The following is a 22,796-nucleotide window of genomic DNA, read 5'->3' on the forward strand; positions in this document are numbered from 1 at the left end:
ACTAAGTTGCAATATAGTATCATGAAACCTCTTGAGAAAATTCACAAAGACTTGTACCTTCTCCCAATCTTTTTTCGTAGGAGGTCCCACTCTTTTTTTTTTTTCTAAACCTTCTACCTGTTCAAAGTATTCAACAAATTGTGCATTCTCTGTCATCCTATCAAAAACTTTCTTAAATTTGTATGCAACAGAAAGCACTGTATAGGTGGAATTCCACCTAGTAGGCACATCCATTGGAACAGTCGACATTTTATCCATCTTCAATAGGATAGCACACTCCCTAAATTGGTCCAACCGTGCCTCGGAAAAGTGAATATACTTCACACAGTTTCTAATGGACTCAACTGACTCATTAAGAAACTTCAACCCACTCTTGACAATCAAATTTATAATATGACAACAACATCTCAAATACAAGTACTTACCATCAAATAATAGAGTGCCCATTTCCTTTAGCCTCTTTCTCATGTACTCTACCGCTTTATCGTTCGTACTAGCATTATCAACTGTTATAGTGAAAACTTTATCTATCTCCCATACTCTTGAAAATGTTTCTAAAACTTTGTCAATGTCATCTCCTTTGTGAGAGGTGATCTTGGTAAAATTTATTATTCGCTTATGCAACTTCCAATCATTGTCCAAGAAATGAGTAGTAATTACCATATTGTCGATATTCTGAACCGAGGTCCAAGTATCAATAGTTATACTTACCCTTTGATCACCAATTACACTCTTTATCTTAGCCATCTCCGATGAATATAAATCCCATACAAGAGCTGCAATTTTCTTTCGGTTGGGATTCTTGAATTGAGGTTGAGCTTCCTTCATCATCTCTACAAACGCCGCCCCTTCCACAACCTTAAACGACATTTCATCTTTAACAACAAATGTGACAACCTTATCTTCAAGTTTTTTTTGTCTAAAGATATGAGGTGTCAAAACATTATTCATGGACGACTGTGTTAAGATCGGTTGAGAAGAACCTGACTTCACCGCGTTATGAGGATTCTTTTTTCATTTTTTCACATGTCCATCAATGCCATTATTCCCATGTGTTCTGTTACGGGCAGAAACTTCAGTTTTGCAATACTTACAAACGGCAACAACAACAATGACCTCATTTTTGTCATTTCTCCTTATAATTTTCTTGGCGTGTGACCACACATCCGCTACTTTTTTTTCTTTTGGCTCCAATATCTACTACTTCTTCATGAATTATTGGTGTTTTTGATGAAGATAATGTTTGAGGTTGAGTGGTGGAAGGAACACCGCCACTTCCATTTTATTCATCCATGTTCTCCTAATTAATAACAAATGACAAATATTAGTAATCATAGTACATTATATTCCAATAATAAGAAATATAATTACCAAATAATAGTAATCTCAATATAAAAATCAAAAACTACTGTTAACGTCGTCATTGAGTACATGAACAGAGTTCACGAATGATAAAAACAAAAACACGAAATTTCAATTCAAGAAAATGCATGATATCGAATCTTGAGATGAGCAAGCGAGATCATATGGTAGTGCATGTTTTGTAGATCATCATTCAATTACAGAATAGGTGGATAAGTATCATCACTCCTCTTCCTGCTCCTCTGAATAATCAAGACCCAGACCCTTCGGTAATGAACCAAAAAACAGTAGAAACGAGATATGTAAACAAATCTAACAAAGAGGAATCAAATAAAAATGTCAATCACCACATTACATCTACGATTCGATGCAACTTAATCCTGGAGCGACAAATGCACTATCATCACCTTCCTCGGGGGACACAATCAGGAGAATTAAACGATTTCCAAACAAACAAAAAAAAAGATCAAAAATTGAAACATTGAAAGGAACGAATCGGTCGCTCTGTAGCCTCTTGAATTCTTGACACCCTGGGCGAAGGAGAAATCGGGAAAATGAAATGAAAGGGGGGAAATGAAAATGTTAATTTTAATTATATTAATAATTAAAAATAATATAAAATTTAATAATATTTTCTGGGGTCGGGACGGGAATCCCGTCGGGAGGAGATTATACACCTTACCCTTGTCCCGAAATAAATCGGGACGGGAAAAATCCCGAACCTGCGGGTCGGGAATTTTGCGGGAAGGGAATGGGCAAGGGTGGGCAACGGTCGATTCGATCCGGTTTTACTCTACAATGGTTCGGTTTCTCGGTTTTCGGTTTTGAATATCTCTAGTCTAAAACCGAACCATTTTATTACGGTTCGGTTCGGTTTTTTATAGTTCGGTTCGGTTTATACGGCCGGTTATATACGGTTAGCTAAAATTTGTTACGAAATAAAATTATACGTCACTTTATACCTTTAAAATCTAAATCATAGTATTTTTCAAACATTTAATTTGTGGGACTTAATTTTTTATATAAAAAATTAAAGAAATATATACAGAAAAGAAAAGAAAAGAAAACATCGACTGGTGAGTGGTGAGAAAGAAGAAAAAACGATCAGATTGAAAATTGAGAGTTAATGATACTAAGTTCTTAAATCTTAATAGGCCCATTATACATAAAAAGTCTTATACTAAATAATAATATGACCCATTATACATAAAAACCTTATACTTAACAATAATATGGCCGGTTCGGTTTTTCGGTTTTTTCGGTTTTTTCGGGGATTAAAACTGGAAACCGAACCGAAAAACCGAATTTCATAAATTTTAAAACCATAACCGACCGAAAAAACCGATAAAACCGAACCATTTAAACCGAATTATTCGGTTCGGTCGGTTTTTTCGGTTTTTCGGGTTTTATGCCCACCCCTAGGAATGGGATGGGAATCGTGTAGGGACGGGAATTCCGGGTTTTTTGCCAGCACTATTCATGCATATATATTTTTTTAGTAGGTTTTTTGTGAGATCGTCGTAAGACATGTCAATAATGTTCATATGTACAATAATAAGCAATATTTTTAGAATAAAAAATAATATTTTTTCATGAGTGACATAAATATGATATTCGTATCACAAAATTGACTAAAAAAACCGTCTCATATTTTATAAAATTTTTTGTGTTTTTTTTTTATACTAGCACAACATTTTAAAATAAAGCACGATGAGACAGAGTAAAATTTTTATTAAGATAATATTATAACATAAATTTGAAAAGACAAAGGAAAAAGAAAATATTTTAATTAGTTTCTTAATATAAATCAAAATTTCTTTTGTAGAAACAACTCCTCCTAACTCCTACATCCACATTCTTTAATTAGATTTGATTAATTTGCCAAGTAAAATAAATCGAACAGGTTCTAATGTACGCACGAGGTTTTGAACCTGATCGACACGAGCTCAATAGAACATGATAATCTAATTAGTCAAGTTGTAGCTTATATGATAAATTTGCTTTATTTGTAATTCTACTTTTTTTTTCCTACTGGAATACTTATTAGACGTCGTCAAACGTGTTAGCAGTGATCTACTCAGACGATCTCACGGATCTTTATCTGTGTGACGGGTCAACCCTACCAATATTCACAATAAAAAATAATCTCTTAGCATAAAAAGTAATATTTTTTCATCGATGACCCAAATAAGATATCCGTCTCACAAAATACGACCCGTGAGACTGTCTCACGCAAGTTTTTGCCCAATATCATATATATTAATAATATCCGATGTCATGTTAGCACTCTAATTAAAAAAAAAATACTAATGAACTCCGATCAATCTCGAGCTGGCTTAATCCTCAATACCTTATAAGCTCGAGCACAAAATTCTCAGAGTCCTGACTCTCAGTTTCCCTACCTCTCTTTTCATATATTAGATGAACAACTAGTTGAATAATTTTTTAAATAAAACACCAAACAAACAGTACTGGAACACGAACGCAGATTCGCAGAAGGCCAACGAATGGCAAAAAATTCAACTCACCAACCACCACTACGTAGGAAGAATACTTCAAAAATCTCAGGTTAATTTGTTAGGACCAAACTCAGGTCAACCTACTGCTATTACCAATTAATAATAATATGACTTGGTTTTTGTTTATTTAAAAATAATATTTCTCAACTATGTTGCGTTGCGAGAACCCCACGCCGATTCTTTCGGCAGCTGCTGGCTGTATATATAACCCTCTGCTTCGTTCAAGCTCTTCAATATTCTTGTTTTCTTCATTGCACTGTTCTTTTTTTACCACTTATAATATTTATATTAAGCAAAAAGGTGTTTCTTCAATTCTCTCCGGCCATTTTCCATTCTTTTGAATATATATACCAAGGGTTACTGAATTACTGTATTCTCTTCAATATTTGAATATATCGAAGAATGGATAACTGGAAGAATTTGATCCACCTTTTCGTGACATTATTTCTATCGTATTTCGCGTCGTTACTGGTGAACCCAACGATCGCGGACGTCACCCTTGAGGCGGTTTGCCCCGGACAAGATGAATGCTCACTCGCCATTTATCTTACAGGCTTCCAACAGGCGGTATGTTTGTTCGTACGTGCGTTTGTGTGTGTATGCATGAGTACTATTGTTCATATATTTTCGTGCGCGCGCAAACACACACACAGCTGCACATTATTGGATTTGTGCTTACAATGTTTGAATGTTCTGATAAGTTGATAGCCGGCACCAACATTCACCACGCCCTCTATATATATGCGCGTGCACACTGCAAAAACTCTTGTGTGACAGATATCGATGCTATATTCATTATTAAAAAAAATATTATTTTTATGTCTAAAATATTATTTTTTGTTGTAAATATGAGTTGGATTGACCCGTCCACGAATAAAGATCTGTGAGACCATCTCACAAGACCTACTATCATATACGTTGTGATAAAATAGGTGAAGAACATCAAATTTTTTAATCAAGTCCATTATATTATAAAATTAGAACTCTTCACATGGGTAATTCACAAGAAGAAATCTTCTAAACACTTTTGTATAACAATAGGAGTACTATCACCAATAGATCGAAAATTATCGTATGTATTGATTATGAAAAGTTAAAAGAATTACAACTCCTTAATTAAAAATACTATACAGAATGATACAGAGAATGTTGGAGAAGATTTTTTTCCCGAAATCGATACCCTAGCAAGATTATGGGTTTCGAAAATGGGTTATCGTGTTTGCGCGGACAATAAAAATATTTATTTATTTTTTTGAAATAAAACTTAGGATATATCATAGAACTTTATATATATTATCCAGCTATTTTTGACTGGGTCTTCATATGATTGTTAAAATGACAAAGATAATTGAATGAATAGGAAATTCTACTTGATTGTGATTAAATAACTGCTCAATTATTAATTTATTTACATGCTTACAAGTTTTGTATCATTGAATCCTTCAACGGTTAGACACAGTCAAATAAAAATAAATATAAAAATAAAAATAAATATAAAATTCAGTAATTTTATTTTATTAACAATTTGCGGCCCTAGCCTAGCTCAAACAAAGCCCATTAAGAGAGAACTTGGCCCAACTTGATGTAATCCATCGAGTTTGGCGCGGCGCGGAAGAACAAAAATTTTCACGAGAAAGTGGAAGCATACTCCGGTGAATTTACACTATTTCCCGATGAACAAAATCAGAGAAACTTGTTCGATTCGAAGTATTGGTTTAATTTTTGGATGATCATGAAACAAATAATAGTGTGGAATGTGGTGGTGAAACTAATGGTTTCGTGTTTTTTTTTTTTTTTTTGTAAAATGCAGATTGCAGGATTAGGTTCTGTGATTATGACGCCGCTGATGGGGAATTTATCCGATGCTTATGGTCGGAAAATTTTGCTCACGATCCCCATGATCCTCTCCCCTATTCCTTTCAGTACGTAATCTTTATTTTTTCCACTTTTTTTTGGCACTAATTCAGCTCGTGAAGTTGATTTTCGATTGTTGTAGTTGTTTTCAATTTTTGAGGATTTTTTTTCTCAAAATTTTGATTTATGTGCAGCGATATTGGCGTTGAAGAGGACTACTGAGTTCTTCTATGTATACTATGCTTTGAAGACTATAACATCCATGGTTTGCGACGGCGGCGTTATATGCCTTTCTCTCGGTTATGTGGTAATTGTTAAGGATATTTCTTTGTTTTTTTTCCATTGCAAGAGCGAAAGTATTAATCCAGTTGCGAGCGATTTTTACCCAATTGTGTTTGTATCTCAAGAAAATTACATATTATTTCAGGCGGACAACGTATCAGAGGGGAAGCGTGTTTCGGCTTTTGGACTGTTTTCCGGTGTAATATCTGCTGCAACAGTTTTTGGTACATTAGCCGCTCGATTACTTCCGACTGCTCAAATTTATCAGGTCTTTCTTCTCTCATTATTTCACATATTGAGTTAACTTTTACTGAACCAAGTAATGTGCCACGCCATTTGGGCAAACTCAAGATGAATTGATTGATCTAAACTTCCGATTGTATCACCATTCAGGTAGCAGCAGTTTCATCTATAGCTGCACTAGTCTACATGAGAATTTTTCTCAAGGACGCGCCTCGTGATATCGAACCTCTAGAGGAACCAATCTTGAAACCAGGGAACGAAAACACCGAAGCTGGTAACGAATCATTGGAAGACACAGAGATCATCAAGAAAATATCTTTGCCAAAGCATATAATTCGCTTGTTGAGTAGCAGGTAACGTGAAATTTCAGATTTTTGCCATGTAAAGAATCTGAAGATAGTGTTTTTTATGGATCTTTGTTATTGGTGTACTGAAATGGTAATCATGTCTCAATATAATCTGTGATCCTCATTGCAGTGTTACATTTTCGCTAGCATCATTTGTTGCTTTCTTCAATAGCCTGGCAGAGGCGGGGATTCAAGCTTTCTTGATGGTACTCTCTTTCTCTACATTAATCAGACATAAAGACTGTTGCTAGTTGTGCTGATAATTTATGGTTATATGGTGTAAAATCTCTTTGTTTAGTGTTTACATTGTTGTTACCATTTTTTACTGCAGTATTTCTTGAAGGCACGTTTCCACTTCAACAAAGACCAATTTGCTGATATATGGCTCATTACCTACATTACAGCAACCATATCAAATGTAATTTCAAATTGCCATTTGTAATATATTATGCCGTAATTGTCCGTGTTTCCTCACCAAATTTTAAGTGGTACTTGTTTGATGCACTGAAGTTTTTTGCTCAATAATTATTGAAACTTGTGCAGATGGTCTTGACGCCCATTTTGGGTTCACTCCTTGGAGAGGAGGCATTGCTTTGTATTGGACTTTTTGCTGGATTCGTCAATGTAACCACTCCTTTCAACTCACTAAGCCCTCTATTTATTTACAGCAATAAATTTGTGTTAACTTTGTCAAGTGTGGCTAATTTAATAACAGAGAAATGACGTTTTGGTTTCTGGTTTTGTGCAGATGCTACTCGACAGCATAGCTTGGGCACCATGGGTACCTTACGCTTCTGCTTTGTTGGGCTTACTCCTTAGCCTTGCAAGTCCTAGCGTGAGTTGCTCATAATACATATCGATTGCACTGTTTTCACTATTATGGTAGCTTAATGCTGATGAAAAGATTTTTTTTTTTCCCAAACACACAGATAAGATGCATTATTTCGAAACAAGTTGGACCCTACGAGCAGGGCATCGCTCAAGGATGCATTTTGGGCATATCAGCATTAGCCAATGTCGCATCTCCATTGATTTTCAGTCCTCTTTCAGGTGATTCTAGAAAAAATATTTATTTTCTTATTCTCTACTCACGTAGGTAGAAGGCTGTAAACACCTATCTCAAACTCACATTTTAAACTTCTGCTTCTATATCCAGCATTATTCTTGTCCGAATCGGCTCCATTTAATTTCCCTGGTTTCAGCATTTTTTGCGTTGGACTTTCTTGGGTAAGTACAATTCTTGGCCTCAAACTTGCAATAAATTTTGAAATTTAAAATGCTAACCATTTGCTATTATGTTATAATGTGCAGTTTGTTGGATTCCTTTTAAGTACAATGATCAAGATTCTTCCAGTTTTGTCAAGACGACGGAATCAGCCATGCACATTGGCCTAAGTACTACTATCCGTATGCGACTAGTAGGTTTACATTATATTTTTGTTTTTGTCATGTATTTCATCGGCTCGTGAAGTCATAATGCCATTGGAATTTGTAAATGATGATTCCATTTATTTATGTCGAGAAGAATGTGTAAATATTATAATGGCGTATGCTATGTGATTCTGCATTTGTTGTTCTACAAGAAAATTTGGCGATTAATAAAATTTGTTTATCATGTGGTTGTTCTTCGTTCTCCTTTACCTTTTTATTTTCTCCTTCAAATAAGATTTACTCATATGATAATGAAGACAATGGTCATGTAAATGAGCTTTTCACGTTATGGGTAAGTCACTTGGTAGATAGTTTCACGAATTTTTATTTGTGAAACGGGTCAACTCAACCAATATTCACAATAAAAAATAACTCTTAGCATAAAAATTAATATTTTTTCATGAATGATCTAAATAGGAGATCTATCTCACAAAATACAAACCGTGAGATCGTCTCACACAAATTTTGTAACTTATCTTCCACATTATACTGTGCAACTAAAATCAAGGGTTTTTTTTTTTTTAAATTATCCCATTTAACTAAAATAATATCGCCAAATAATTAATAAAAAAGGTTTGATCCGCAAATTTCAAACTAACCCGAAAATTTGATAATTTACAATTCATAAATTAGTCAGAGGTGGACTGGTGAAGAATGATAACCAAAGAAAGGGGGGAAAAAGATTGTTCATTAAACGGATGATAATCGGCGGTGGCGGGTATCCGCTATCTGCAGCACCAGTTCACACTCATTTCCGCCGCCGGAGGTGCCTATTACAGCCGGTAGCATGCAAGCTTACGAAACAAGGTGAGCACTTACTCACGGCCCTCGTCATCGCCGAAGATGCTACAGCATCCACTGGCTTACTACGCAAATTCGTTGCCTCTTCTTCCAAGCACGTGGCACTCAACACCCTCTCCCATCTCCTCTCACCGTCCACCTCCCAGCCCCGCCTCCGCAATCTTGCTTTTCCTGTAAGTTGTATTCGTGACTCTCTGTCTAATTCTTGGTAATTTTTTTGTACAAAAATTTATTGTGTTAATGCAAATGTAGCTGTACCGGATGATTAGACAAGAAACATGGTTCATCTGGAATGCTAAGCTGGTGGCGGAATTGATTGCTTGTCTATACAAGCAAGAAAGGTTCGATGAAGCAGAAAATTTATTCTCTGAAACAGTTTTAAAACTGAGGTTTAAGGAGAGGGATCTGTGTATGTTTTATTGTAATTTAGTAGCTTTTCATGCTAAGCACAAGTCCATTAAAGGGTTTCTTGATTTATGCGAAGAATTAAGTCAGCTCGTGTTTCAATCATCTTCTGTATATATAAAGCAGAGAGGTTACGAGTCAATGATAGGGGGGTTTTGTGAAATTGGATTTCCAGATAGAGCTGAGAACTTGATTCAAGAAATGAAAGAAATGGGCTTAAAGCCGTCTGGTTTTGAGTTGAGATCTCTTGTATATGGCTATGGACAAATGGGATGTCTTGAGGATATGAAGCGATGCGTGGTTCAAATGGAGAACGACGGTTTCAACGTGGATACAGTTTGCTGTAATATGATGCTTTCATCATTTGGAGCTCAAAATAACCTTTCTGATATGCTCTCATGGTTGAAGAAAATGAGAAGTTCAGGCATTGTTTCATCGATTAGAACTTATAATTCTGCTCTAAATTCATGTCCAAACATTATCTTCTTGCTTAGAGATTTGAAAAATGTACCTTTGTCAATCAAAGAGTTGGTCGATAATTTGAATAAAGACGAGGCTGATTTGATTCTTGAATTAGTGAAATCATCAGTTCTTGATCAGGCTATGGAGTGGAGCTCTTCTGAGTTGAAGCTCGATTTGCACGGAATGCATTTGAGTGCCGCGTATTTGATTCTGCTACATTGGTTTGATGAGCTAAAACTGAGGTTTGATGGTGGAAACTATGGGACCCCAAGTGAAATATATGTTGTTTGTGGGTCCGGAAAGCACAGTTCTACAAAAGGAGAACCGCCTGTGAAAGGATTGGTTAAGGAAATGATGATTAGAATGAAATGCCCGTTGAGGATTGATAGGAAGAACACTGGGTGTTTCATCGCCAAAGGAAAAATATTCAAGGACTGGTTATGTCGCGAGGATTTCAACACAATTCCTTGATCCTTCTCAAAGTACTGAAAGCAAATACTAAGCACTTTCTAGATTATACGCAGTGTAAATGTTGTAAGTGAATAACAGAGAAACAAAAAAGATAATCTGTATTCGATCTCTGTCACAAAAGTAAGCAACCATCATTCTCATTCAGGAGATAAGCATATGTTTATTCTACAATTTGAAAATCTTACAAAATTTTCCTATTTGCTATTATTGCAGCAATTGAAAAGTATTTCAGTTGACTGGAGGTGGGGGCCATGTTGAAGGGATCCTGCCGGAGTTAAGAGGAGGCATTGCTCGAATATTGATGTCGACTGGATACAAACGGTACTGTATGTCGAGCTCTTTGAAAATCTTTACCATCTCTTCCACGAAAAGAGCTCGTCTATTCCACCTTTCTCCCATATCCTGATGGTTCATTCGGTGTCTCATCCATACCGAGAGTTTCAATCTATGCAGGTCTTCAAGATTCATCAATACTACTGTTGGTGAGGGGTACCAGTGCTCACTCTTGTTCTCAATGTAACTGCGTTAGCAAAAGTGAGGTAAATGTTGGAAATCATATGACAGAGTTTGGAATATATACACTATAATACTATTTACTTAAGATACAACAGTAAGCAATTGCATAACAAAGAATTCGAATTGCGCAACCATGTCTAGGGAATTCCTGAAATTTCATGAGCCAATAATAAAGGATGAAACGATATCTACCTTGTTATTCTTTGCTTTATCACAGCAATCTTCTCTACTGGTGTAGCAATATGGACAGCAAAATCGACCGAGTCGCCCATATCTGGACTACGGTAGTAATTGCTTATCGGCTTTGTTGCGAGAGTTACATTTGGATATAATATCTTTTGATTGTCGAATCTCAAGAAAACCGTAGTCAATATGTTCATTTCTTCCACAATCATCTGAAATATTCGAAAATGAGACAAATTTTCCAGTAAGAACGTGGAAGAAAAAACTTATCTAAGCTGTTTTCTCTTTTGTGTTACCTGAACTCCATCAATCTCACATCGATCACCTACATCGAAAGGATGCATAACGAACACGAATATGACAGCTTCAAAGACCGTCTTGCAAGTGTTTCCGAATATAAATGCCACAACCACGATCTGGGAACTGATGAACAGCAGAAACTTGCTTGTTGCAATTTCAAGAATCACGAGGCAGATCACGAAGATGATGATGCCGGCTATAACATTCACTATCTGATGTAGCTTGTTAACTGCTGTTTTTGTGTCGTTTAATGTCAAGGCTAGAGCTTTTCTTTCTCGGAAGGCATTGACCTGCACAATCAATCATGATCATCATGAAACTGGCTTGAGTATATTTATTTTTCATCATGAAATATTCTGGAACCACCAATATGAATAATTTTTGTTGTTGTAGATCTAATTTTGGTCATGTATTATGCGTACCACCCAACTTTTCAGGGATGCTTTGGTGATTTTTTCAATTTCGGTTGATCCTTCAATCACATTCAAGGTCTTCAAAGCCTCTTCTTCCCGCAAGAAACGCATCAGATCTATCGGGTAGATGAACCTGGCAGAATATAAAGTACTTTAACCTTGAATAGCAAGCTGGAAAAATTGTGTTACACTAGATTCAAGTAATCCAAGAGTTCTTTTCTAATCTTGCTATGGAAGACCAAGTGACTGCCATCATATGAGAAGTCATAGCTATTGGTATTGTTGTAACCCAATCCTTTTAAACCTAATGACACCAATATTTCACGTTTTGATTGTTGTCACATAGATAACTATCTAGGAAGACGGGAAATTGTTGCTAAACAACAATGCAGAATTAACCATCTAAACAAAGAGAACAGGTGTGTAATTAGACTCACTTGGCACCAGGCTTGGCCACATTTCGAAAAATTTTCCGGGCTGCAACTTTAGCCTCATATTCGCTCTTGATCTGTGTGGCAGCTTCATCCCCTTGTGAGCTATCGAGCACTTGTTCATCCAGAGTCGAGAGAACCCCATGCTTCACAGTATTCATTAATCTTTTCATATTCCAAGCAGAAACATTCTTGTTATTCAATTTATGAAGCTTATCGATTGACAGACCTTTATCTTCTTGGTTTTTGGGTGTCTGTCCAGAAATCTTGAAGCTCGCCCCCTTTATCGGTTTTGGGGGCAGCCCTCCCTGTAAGTTGCTTGTGAACTTTTCACTCTTTAAAGGTAGAAAAGATGGTGTTCTAAGCTCGGGTGGAAGAGTCGCCCCTGCATTTTGAAGCCTCAAAACCTCAGCCATAGTTCTCTCTTCTTCCTCCTGGCGGCACTGCATCTCTATCAACGGAGGGCCAGATAATGTCTCGATCACGTACTGATTGAACAGCGTTTCTTGGATACGATCAAAGAACGTGCTTACGTGAAATGAAGAAGCGAGAACTTTTACCATAAGGGTCTTCGCCAGCCACAGCGAAGTCCCCACCAGCATACATATCATCAACTTGTTTACATACAGAAGAAACTCATTGTTCCCCTCAACCTTCTGATCGAGCATGTAATGCCAAGAAATGAGAACCAACCCCAACCAGATGCAGTTCTGAACAGCCTTACGGACCCCATAAACGAAATATAAAACCCTTTTACGCATGAAAAAATTTCTCTCAACAAAGAAAACCGCTACCCTAATCCCCCAACCAGACACCAGTCTCCCACATATCAAAACAAGAATCAGCATCTCCCATTTCCATAAACTCAATCCCCTTAATTTCTTTCTCTTCCACTTTGAAATCACAAGAGTACATACCAAAGCCGTGACAATAAGAATAAGACTGATCCATTGTGCTATTGTCAATGCATCAAATTTAGCCTTCTTGTACTCATCAGGAAGATCTTCATCGAACAATGGGTCTTCCTCTTCATCATCCCTCGGCATTGTGATCATCCCGGATGCCCTTCCTAGAATCCCAGATCGGATTTGGCCTGATTTGAGGATACCGGACCTTCTATCGGGTATCTCAGGCGGGTCCATCAATCTAGACCTAGTCTTCAACCTGCCTAGATTAGTAACTCTCCTCTGAACTGAGGTGCACCTCAATACCTGACCCTCATCACCCCCACCATTTTCAAAATTATTCGCCACATTCATCGATCGCCTCCTGTTAACCCTTCTGTGATTTAGATTCTCATCCTCATCAGAAGAGGATCCATTGTTTTTTCTAGAACTCCTTTGCTCATCAGGGCCTATATCAACCACATTAATACCTCCAGAGTCTTGATGGTCCTGGAAAGAAACTCTAAGCTCCTTTGAAGTTGGATAGCTACGATATTCATCAAACCTGTTATTCTGATCCTTAAAAGAACTGCAATTAAGAGGGCCTGTTTTATTATTACTTTGATTGCCATGGCGAAGCTCATCCATTTCCAAATCCATGTCCAGGGAAGTTTCGCCTCCCACAGCCTTCTGCTTATTCAAGAACTGGCCAATCAGCTTCACTGAAGGCTCCTCACCAAAAGAGAATCCGCCTTTTTGCATGGCACCGTCTCCACCTTCACCCCAGAATTCCAGGCTCGATTCCCTCCAAATGTTCTTGTCACCGAGGGTTGCGGTGGCGGCTGGTCGATCACTGCCACCATCGATTTTAACGATGACTTCTGAAGATCCCGGCATGTGGTTGTGGGAGGCGGAGTCGGATGATTCGCGGCGATGATCCGACAAAATGGGCTGATTCTCGTATTTCGCATCGTCTTCTGTTACACTGCCTGCAGAAATTCTTCTTCCATGCTTATGGGATTTGAATGAATTCTTGAAAGACGAAGAAAAGTCCATCAGTGGCAAACAAAAATTAATCAAGAATCGCCAATAGGGAAATGGAGATTGAGAATAGATATTCCCTCTTTGGTTGTCTATATATCAAGATTGGAAGACGAGAACTCTTCGGTTTCGAGTTTTGACAAGGTTACATGATGGATACATACATACTGATGCGTGCGTATACATACAGACACACACTCACATGTAAAGTTTACATATTTTATTTTCCACGTTAATTGGATATACGAATTTTATTCAAATAATCTATACTATTATATTAAATGTGAGGGCCTTAGAATAACTACCTTTGAGGACACCAACTTTTTTTCCAATTTTACCCTTACTTTTGTTTTTTGTTTTTTTAAAATTACAACACAAACTTTTATTTTTATTTTTATTTTAAACATTCAAATATCAATTTAATCCCTCCATAATTTGTCGAATTTCACTTTAGTCCATCAATAATGATAAAAAATTATACACACACGCATAGCGTGTGCAAAGTAACTAGTATATATAATTAATCTTTGAGGTTGAAAATAATTTAAATTTGATGCATTGCATAATTATTGAACAAGCACCAAAAAAGGACTAAAACTAATTAGTTCATTTCGTTCGGATTTAGTACCATGCATATAGATGAATAATTTAATGTGGATATTATGTATGTTTTTTCTTCTTTGGTTTTCCGAACCGCCGAAAGAGAATATGAATATGAATAGGGCAAAATTTGTATGAGACAGTCTCACGTATCGTATTTTATGAGAATAATCTCTATTTGGGTCATTAATGAAAAAGTATTACTTTTTATTGTGAATCGGTATGGTAGACCGTCTCACAAATAAAGATTCGTGAGACCGTCTCACAATAAATCTATTCATATACAGATATTGGATAACCCACAATATAAACAGAAATCCATATCGAATCGAATTGCTTCCAATTCTACACTTAGTACCAGGCCCGAAGAACGAGCAACACCTGCCTTAGCTCCCATCACTCATTCACTTGTCCCCCAGAATTTCTAATCACGGCTTCCGCACTATACCTTTTATTGGTGATATTGTAACCCGCATCTACATCCAATATCAATTGATTTGTGAGTGGAACTAACCGCCTCGATTTTGAATTCAACTCATTGGTAAATATCGGATTATCACCTCTCTGTATGTAGCATTAAAGAGTGAAAAGTTGACAAGTAACTTACGAAATGCCTCCACTTTCAACAAGTTACTACCTAAAAATAGTATTTCATCCACACCTCTTGTACATTCCATAGTAGGATAATATTAAAATACTTAATGAAAAAATGTTAAATATGCTAAAAATGTTAGCCAAAATGTTAAAATTCGAAGCATGAAAACAGCAATTACTGAGCAGCAAACGAAAGCAGGATCGTATAGATATAAATAGAGTACTAAAAAAACAGCATGCAACTGGAAGTATAAATATCAAGTATGTAAAACAACAGGAAACCAGAAAAACAAATCGAGACCTGTACAAACAACTCCAATTTTCTTAAAATAGATTTGTCCTTTCCGACGGTATTTCGAGGATCATGATGGACAACTGTTTTCTAAGATACAACGACAAAATCATGTAGTAACTTAGCACAAAGTAACTACGTCGGCGAACTGAAAATGTGCCTTCATTTTATCATCAAAACTTAACGGAGACCAAACAAAAAGCTAACAATATGAAATGCAAAAAAATGCTTTAGTGAGATCTTGAGTGTATTTTATAAAATGTATTTCTTTTATATATGGATTGAGAAAATTAATAAGCTATTTATAAACTCCGAAATACACACCAAAAATTACGCTTGCAATTAACTCGTGAATATGAAGAACCAAAAGTCTGCAATTTATTCAAGAACACGGAAAGCCAAACAAACTTCCACAATCATGAGCTACAACTAACTCAATATGTGGAAAGCCAAAAGACAATATCATATTCATGAGAAAAAATTTTCATCAAACTTATAATATAATTCAAATTTCCAGCAATCCCCCACATGAATGAAAACCAATACAAATCTTGGTGATAAAGTTCTACAGTTGGATCTTGAATACAATAGGTAGATGTTACCTTTTGAACCTTTTCTTGTGAAATATATTTGTTTTACTAACTGACCAGTAGATATGACGTCCTTGAAATTTTCTGTCTTTTATGTAAATTAAGATATACTTCACATATATATCTCCCTTATACAATTATGTTATCATGATTGTGTTCGTTTTTTTGTCATGAACACATGTCTGGTTCTGTGAGAAGGTCTAGAATTGAACATAACAATTCTTTGAAAGTGGCCCCCACTTTTCTCTCACATAAGTGATGCCTTATTTTTTGTCATCAGAATCATTAAAAGTCATATGCTTATCCTCAACATTCACTGTTTCATAACAGTAATAGACTAAAGATAACTCCCACAATGATCCACCAAATCAGTACGATTAGGGTGTTCCATCGAACCTAGTTCTTAGGATGTCTAGTCCCTTTTTTTGTAATGCACATGGGCTGTTCCCGATTGGGCTTGAGTCCCCTCACGGTTATCCCATTACCCATTACTCATAGAACTTCTCCAGCCCAGACACTGGAGCTTTTGCCTTCCCAGGATTAGAACCCAATACCTCCTGGACTTATATAGATCTTGGCAGCAATCCTGCTAAGAGTTGTAGAACCCGAAAAATCAGATTACGTATAAGCCATGCATAATTGCTACTATTTAAATAAAAAAATGAATTTTTATAAATATATGAAGTGTTTGATTTATTTTAATAATTTTAGGTCATTATCATTTATTTTAAAAGTAGATGTTTAGATTTATCTTTCCAGAATAAATACACGAGACCGGACCGGAGTTTGGAGACTAGAGATAAGATTAATAATAAGAAAGACATTCCTAAATTTAAGTTAAGTCAAAGAATAATTTAATTTAAAGAAAAAGAATGTCCTTGGGATTTAATAAATTAATTAGAGTTAAGTTGGTAAATAAGTTCTTTTGGTTAATATTTAATTAATGCTTAAAAAAAATGTAAACAAATGAGGATAAATTAATCTAAGTCTAATATATTCAAGAAATTAAACATAACATTTAAATACTTAAATTTTAAGTCAAGCATGCCATGCAATGTTCTACTCTAAATTAATTTGTCATTCATTAAAAATATATATAATGAGGGTATTAAACCTTAAGAATTTAAAATGCAGGATTTAAAACACTATTATACCATGCAAGAATTAGTAATAATATTTGGCTAAGACAATTCAAAAATTGTAGTAAACCTCATTCAAATTTACCACTAAATGGTTTATAGTACATTCACTTTCTACTTTTAATCTCCATAATGATGGGTAATACATACACCATAATTAACCTTAATCCTTCCTCAACAAATACCAAGTAAATTAAACGTGAGTATGCCACAAAACCCACGGCCAGCTAGGAGGAGAAGAATAATTCAAAACCCTTCCACTTCTTGACTTGTAACCTCCATCTTAATGCATATTATGGCACCTTTAACACCCCTTGAACCTTCCCCTTTAATATCTACATCTCCTACATAACCTTACCTTCGAAAATATCAGAGATATCAGAGTAAACAACAGCTTAGAATCGAGTTACAGCAGCAAAAAAACAAGAAAGAAAAGCCAACTCCGATCTCGTCGCGTCGTATTGTCGTTTTGTTTTGTTTTTCTTCAAAACAAATTTCAGGCATGTATATGTTGTTTCTTTGCTCTTCAATAAAGTCCTATAAATATTTTTAAACATTATATGTTCAAGATCCATGAGGCAAAACGAATTTATGGCAGCAACATTTTCAAAAAAATCTGCACAGATTTTTCTATGCTCTTTTGGGTTCAACTTCACGGTTTGGTTGCTTTTCTGGATTACAGGTAGTTGTTTGATTCCAGGCAATCATGGCCGCTTCTAGGCATAATTTAGAATATGTTAGGGTGCTTTTGGGTCACTTGTTTCAGTCCCTACATGCACAAACAAAGCATTGACAGCAAACTTTACATAAGCTGCAGAATTGAGTCACGATTTTTGTTCTTGGTTGTTTGGGATGAGAGTTCGAATCATGGCTGTCCTAAGGACGGTAGCCATGGTTAGAACCCTCCCTTAACATGTCTAGGACGTGATCAAGTTGTCCTTTCCAAGCTTGATTCACGGATCTTTCAGATTTTACATAAACAAGACAGGAGCTCTTCGGTTTTAAAAGTTTGATTTTCTGTACGAGTATTATTTCGGTTTTGGGAGTTTGAATGGATTGTGGTTGGCTTCTAGCCCATAGCCATGGTTCATACAACTCTCCATCGTGTCTAGATCGCGCCATGGTCGATCAAATGATCACTGGAACAACACAAGACAATAGAACAATTTAATACATATCACTGCACAGAATTTGTGTCCTCGGTAGAAGCTTGGTAATGTCCTAGGTGTTTGCTTGGGTTGTGGTTGGCTTTTAGCCCGTACCCATGGTCAAAGCCATGCCTTAGGATGTTGGTAAGAGTCCTTGGGAGGTGGTTCAAGCCATTGGTCAATAAATTTCAGAGTTTACACCACAAACACACAAGTTGCCACTGCTGGTTTTTTTTTACAGCAACTTTCATCTTCGGTTTTGAGGTTGGTTTGAGTTCTTGGTTGGCTTTTAGCCCATGGTCTTGGACTGGACAATACCTTAATGAGTTAGGAAAGTCGTGTTTTTGACCGTTCGTGATTTGGTCGAGTTTAGAGGTCGTACGAAAATTTATGATGAAAGGTGCCAAAATGACTCTCGAAAGAGTGTTTTATGTTTTTGGATTCCTTTCACCTATTTTCGTGTTTTACAGTTATTTTGCATATTTTTCAGTATGTTTGAGGTATTTTTAATCATGGTTAAACGTCGGTTTAATGTTGGTTTGGGTTGGTACGAAGCCATGGTTAAAAATCAAGTTGTTGGTCCGAATCGTCTCGTTTTTAGTTCAATTGTCAAGTTTTGGGCATGTTAAGATTTATTGCATGTGTCACATATTAGAATTAAGTCGCAGCAAGACTGCGAGCGATCCAACTCATCCAGTAAAATAAGGTTATAATTATATTACGTGCATTAAAATATAAAATGTTTATTTTTGAGATATATGCGATATGTCTTGTGGCCACCTTATGCTTACGGGTTTGGAAGTCGGTAGGAACAACCGAGGACCTCTCCGCCCGGTGACTTACGACCGGTTTATGATTATGTATGAGTACGGACATCCAGTCCAAGGGCTGTGATTGATCTCTACCGCCTAGTATACTGTGGTTTAGTCTGATCAGGCGCTTACGCTATGTTATGGGCCACTTTCTTAGAAACATTATCTCTACCAGAAAAATTATGATATGTTATGACAGAGCTCTATTGAGCAAAACTTTTATGTATGAATTTTCAGATATGCACGTAGTTATAATTATTCATGATGCTATTTTCACCGTACGCTTTACGATACTTTATTTTTACGTTGAATGTGATTTTATGATATATTTACTTGTTATTCACGATATATACATGTTGAGTCTTTAGACTCACTAGACTTGATTGTTGTAGGTGTTAATGAGGTCTAGACCGCATGCGGAGACCAGTGAGCGATCTTGGGACATCAGTAGTAAACCCGAGGACCTCATGATTTCATGATTTAGTTTATGCATCTTTTATTATTCAAACTCAGTTTTAATACGTTGGATTATTTATAAATTTTTGTTTACGTTGGATTATTTTTAAATTGTTGCTCGAAAATTTTATTTACTTTCGCTGTTATTTTAAAGTTAAAATTATTTACATGTTTATTTTATAAATGAGGCAAGAAGATTATTTATTTATTTAGAAAAATTTTAATAATTCCGTAAAATTATGAATACGAAATACGGGCCTTTACAGTTGGTATCAGAGCCTATGATCTTGTAAAGGGTTGTACTACTACTGCTCTCGAGAAGCTCATGAAGTCACGTCTTCGGTCTGTAAGTTTTAAATTTACGCATTTTATTTAAAGCATGAAATATTTTAACAGCAGGTTTTCATGAAATCTTTTACGTTCAGATTTTGTTTATGCAGTATTTATTTAAATTTAAAGAAATAATGTAATTATGCATGTTGGTTACGTTGGAATTGGAAATGTCTAAGAATTCGAATATTGGGCTTTAGGAGAAGTTGAAAATGATTTGACTAAATTAATTTTTAGGTCAGTAGTACTGATGTCCTCCTTATGAGTCATAAGTTAATCTTGAAAATTATGAATGCTTTTGGGACTTGTAGAAATTCTAAGAAATTATTGATGGTTCTTGGTTGCTAGTCGAGTAAATTTTTGAGGATTTCATATAAGCAATAGCGATTCGAATACTACGACAACTTTTAGGATTATAAATGTACAATTTGAGGATTTTAAGTATCTATAGAAATGTAAGATTAATCATGAGAATTTATTTAGGATGCATGCTCTACATAGTTAGATTTAAGGATGGAATTGCATGAATTGAGAATTTTAGGGACCTAATGGTAATAAATAATAATTTGAGGACCTAAGTGCAAAACAAAAATTCTATGGGACTATTTTTGAATTTACCAAATTTTGGGATTTAATTTCGAGAATTTAAAATTTTAATGAGGTAAAGATGGAAAATTTTATGAGGACAATGATGCAACTTTCGAAGAATTTTAGGGCCAAAAAGTAAATTTGGAGAACTGTAAGAGTCATATTGTAATTTTCAAAATTTTAAGGATTAAATGCGAACTTTTGAGGAATTTGAGTTTTAAGTATTTATAGAAATGTAAGACGTGTTATGGGAATAAATTTTGGATTTAATAAACTTAAGGCTATTGAAGCTTATGATGCGGGAAATCTATAAAATGAAATTGGGAATACTGAGGACTAATGTGTAATTGTGGAATTTTCGAGATTTAGAAAAAAAAAATTGGACGATATTCGAGGAAAGTAAGAATTATTTTTACAATTTTAAGAAATTGGAGAACTTATCTAGCAGTAAGTGAGAATTGAACGGGTTAAATGGTAGTAATTTTCGGTTATTTAGGATCAAAAGAAATATAGAACATTTAGATATTTGGATTATAATGTTATAATGAATGGTAACTAAGGACATTGTAGGATGAATCAATCTTAGGCATGAAAATTTAAGCGTTAGTGAAATCATGTTGTGGCAAATTAAAGATTTAAAGTGATGCCGATTTAAGGTAAATTTGATCGATTAGTTAAGTTATAAGGATAAACATTGAGTTAGTAAATTTTTGGGAACATAAGTTTGATGTGTCACAAGTTTTAGTCATGATCTTAACAGTTAAGATTATACCTTGTGAGAATTTAAAATTTTTAGGAAGGTTGGGTACGATGATGGTTAGTTTAATTTGTAGACGCACGTAAGAGGTGAGGTAGACACCTTGTCTTGAGAAACTTTGGAAGTCATTAACAAACTTGGGACTAAACGGATATGTGTATTGGAATTATTTTATTCAAAGCTATTTGGATTAGGTAAGTTTTAATTTATAATTTATGGGATAGTTGTCCATACGAAAATTTTGAGTGAAATAAAAACAAAAGGGAATTAGTTGTGTTCAATATAAGTTATCAATTGATGAATATTAAGATTTTTATCAAGTAAAGAATCCAAAAGCTTGATATGGGGATTCTAGAATTCTATGGATTATAAATGAAATTGATTTATTAGAGTTAGTCTAATGCTACCATGGGCTAACTTATTAAGTTTATACGCTAGTATTAATTACGCATTTGTGATACGTAAGGGTGCGACGTTCGCTTCAATAAGGAGAGTCACAAGGTCTTAGGTCTCAACTTTATTCTAATTGAAAAGGAAATAGTTTAAGCATGTAATTTGTGCTAGAATAATTTTATTATTAAGGTGGAAGATCGGTATCGTATATTTTGGGTTTTATGGATTAAGACCACTCGAACTTAAGATTTGCAACAACGTTATATTGGGATGCACTTCTAAATAGTTAAGTTATGTAAGTTTGGAGCTGTAAGATAAAGATTCGATTCAATGATCTTAGTCTAATATTATTATGGGATCGAGATAAGGTTTAAACTTTTAAGTGTTTTACTAAGACCTCCTAAGTCGAACTGCATGAATGCCAATACTTGGACTTGAAGCTTTAACATATCTTGAATTCAATAAAGTTAAGAAGGGATGCTGTTAAGATTTCAATATTGGAATATAATAGGTCAATGAACATCTTGAGTATATTATAAGGAAAGTAAGGCGCGTTAAATTTGGACATCCACCTCTAGTATGAGGAATTGCGGGATACGTCAAAATTCGGGGCTATAGTTGAATAGAACTACGTTACTATAAGTTGTTTTAAGTTGCGATTCACAAACGAGGATTTTGGTAGACAAATTTATTTAAGATTGAGGAAACGTAAGGACAACTTAATATTTATCTTATCAGAGTAGCGCATCGGAAGCGTGGATTATTAGGATTCTAGAACTAAGAATCTAAACTTTTTGTTTATCAAGGATAAGCGAATTTCGAGGACGAAATTTCTTTTAAGGGGGGAAGAGTTGTAGAACTCAAAAAAATCAGATTACGTATAAGCCATGCATAATTGCTACTATTTAAATAAAAAAATGAATTTTTATAAATATATGAAGTATTTGATTTATTTTAATAATTTTAGGTCATTATCATTTATTTTAAAAGTAGATGTTTAGATTTATCTTTCCAGAATAAATACACGAGACCGGACCGGAGTTTGGAGACTAGAGATAAGATTAATAATAAGAAAGACATTCCTAAATTTAAGTTAAGTCAAAGAATAATTTAATTTAAAGAAAAAGAATGTCCTTGGGATTTAATAAATTA

General features: G+C 35.2%; 3 protein-coding genes and 2 non-coding genes across 7 annotated transcripts; 2 read left to right on the forward strand and 3 right to left on the reverse strand.

The window, feature by feature from the left end:
* Positions 1-1,516: 1,516 nt before the first annotated feature.
* Positions 1,517-1,595, reverse strand: LOC140820833 (small nucleolar RNA Z195/SNORD33/SNORD32 family). Its single transcript, XR_012115595.1, has one exon. It is a non-coding gene; the product is annotated as a small nucleolar RNA Z195/SNORD33/SNORD32 family (small nucleolar RNA).
* Positions 1,596-1,685: 90 nt separating this feature from the next.
* On the reverse strand, positions 1,686-1,773 carry LOC140820834 (small nucleolar RNA U31b). Its single transcript, XR_012115596.1, has one exon. It is a non-coding gene; the product is annotated as a small nucleolar RNA U31b (small nucleolar RNA).
* Positions 1,774-4,114: 2,341 nt separating this feature from the next.
* Positions 4,115-8,220, forward strand: LOC140820825 (uncharacterized). 2 transcript variants are annotated; one of them, XM_073181188.1, is made up of 12 exons: positions 4,115-4,448; positions 5,692-5,803; positions 5,930-6,042; positions 6,163-6,285; positions 6,411-6,613; positions 6,738-6,813; positions 6,939-7,025; positions 7,151-7,231; positions 7,356-7,442; positions 7,537-7,657; positions 7,764-7,834; positions 7,919-8,220. In XM_073181188.1, exons 1-12 carry the CDS (start codon positions 4,284-4,286, stop codon positions 8,000-8,002), a joined length of 1,323 nt encoding a protein of 440 aa, XP_073037289.1. In that variant the 5' UTR covers positions 4,115-4,283; the 3' UTR covers positions 8,003-8,220. The 2 variants fall into 2 exon arrangements, with proteins under 2 accessions (XP_073037289.1, XP_073037290.1); XM_073181189.1 differs by lacking the exon at positions 4,115-4,448 and adding an exon at positions 5,448-5,588.
* Positions 8,221-8,703: 483 nt separating this feature from the next.
* LOC140820826 (pentatricopeptide repeat-containing protein At2g17033-like) lies at positions 8,704-10,878 on the forward strand. Of its 2 annotated transcripts, XM_073181191.1 has the most exons (4): positions 8,704-9,012; positions 9,092-10,297; positions 10,391-10,498; positions 10,631-10,878. In XM_073181191.1, the coding sequence occupies exons 1-2, from the start codon at positions 8,737-8,739 to the stop codon at positions 10,175-10,177; spliced, it is 1,362 nt and encodes a 453-aa protein (XP_073037292.1). In that variant the 5' UTR covers positions 8,704-8,736; the 3' UTR covers positions 10,178-10,297; positions 10,391-10,498; positions 10,631-10,878. The 2 variants fall into 2 exon arrangements, with proteins under 2 accessions (XP_073037292.1, XP_073037291.1); XM_073181190.1 differs by having other exon boundaries at positions 10,391-10,878.
* On the reverse strand, positions 10,406-14,029 carry LOC140820827 (mechanosensitive ion channel protein 6-like). Its single transcript, XM_073181192.1, has 5 exons — positions 12,027-14,029; positions 11,599-11,722; positions 11,173-11,466; positions 10,886-11,088; positions 10,406-10,697 (listed from the first exon to the last, which is right to left on the reverse strand). The coding sequence occupies exons 1-5, from the start codon at positions 13,958-13,960 to the stop codon at positions 10,406-10,408; spliced, it is 2,847 nt and encodes a 948-aa protein (XP_073037293.1). The 5' UTR covers positions 13,961-14,029.
* Between the last annotated feature and the right edge of the window lie 8,767 nt (positions 14,030-22,796).

The sequence above is a fragment of the Primulina eburnea genome, unplaced genomic scaffold, assembly GCF_022965805.1.
Source record: "Primulina eburnea isolate SZY01 unplaced genomic scaffold, ASM2296580v1 ctg186, whole genome shotgun sequence".
NCBI lineage: Eukaryota > Viridiplantae > Streptophyta > Magnoliopsida > Lamiales > Gesneriaceae > Primulina > Primulina eburnea.

What these genes read in the sequence shown, in the direction of transcription:
- LOC140820826 (XM_073181190.1), top strand. Translation starts at nt 8,737, where the DNA reads ATGATAATCGGCGGTGGCGGGTATCCGCTATCTGCAGCACCAGTTCAC. An exon ending in TCCGCAATCTTGCTTTTCCT is followed by an intron (nt 9,013 to 9,091) that starts GTAAGTTGTATT and finishes ATGCAAATGTAG; the next exon opens with CTGTACCGGATGATTAGACA.
- LOC140820827 (XM_073181192.1), bottom strand. Translation starts at nt 13,960, where the DNA reads ATGGACTTTTCTTCGTCTTTCAAGAATTCATTCAAATCCCATAAGCAT. An exon ending in GTGGCCAAGCCTGGTGCCAA is followed by an intron (nt 11,723 to 12,026) that starts GTGAGTCTAATT and finishes ATATTCTGCCAG; the next exon opens with GTTCATCTACCCGATAGATC. An exon ending in ATAAAGCAAAGAATAACAAG is followed by an intron (nt 10,698 to 10,885) that starts GTAGATATCGTT and finishes TTGCTAACGCAG; the next exon opens with TTACATTGAGAACAAGAGTG.
- LOC140820825 (XM_073181188.1), top strand. Translation starts at nt 4,284, where the DNA reads ATGGATAACTGGAAGAATTTGATCCACCTTTTCGTGACATTATTTCTA. An exon ending in ATTCGCTTGTTGAGTAGCAG is followed by an intron (nt 6,614 to 6,737) that starts GTAACGTGAAAT and finishes TCCTCATTGCAG; the next exon opens with TGTTACATTTTCGCTAGCAT. An exon ending in GATTTTCAGTCCTCTTTCAG is followed by an intron (nt 7,658 to 7,763) that starts GTGATTCTAGAA and finishes TTCTATATCCAG; the next exon opens with CATTATTCTTGTCCGAATCG.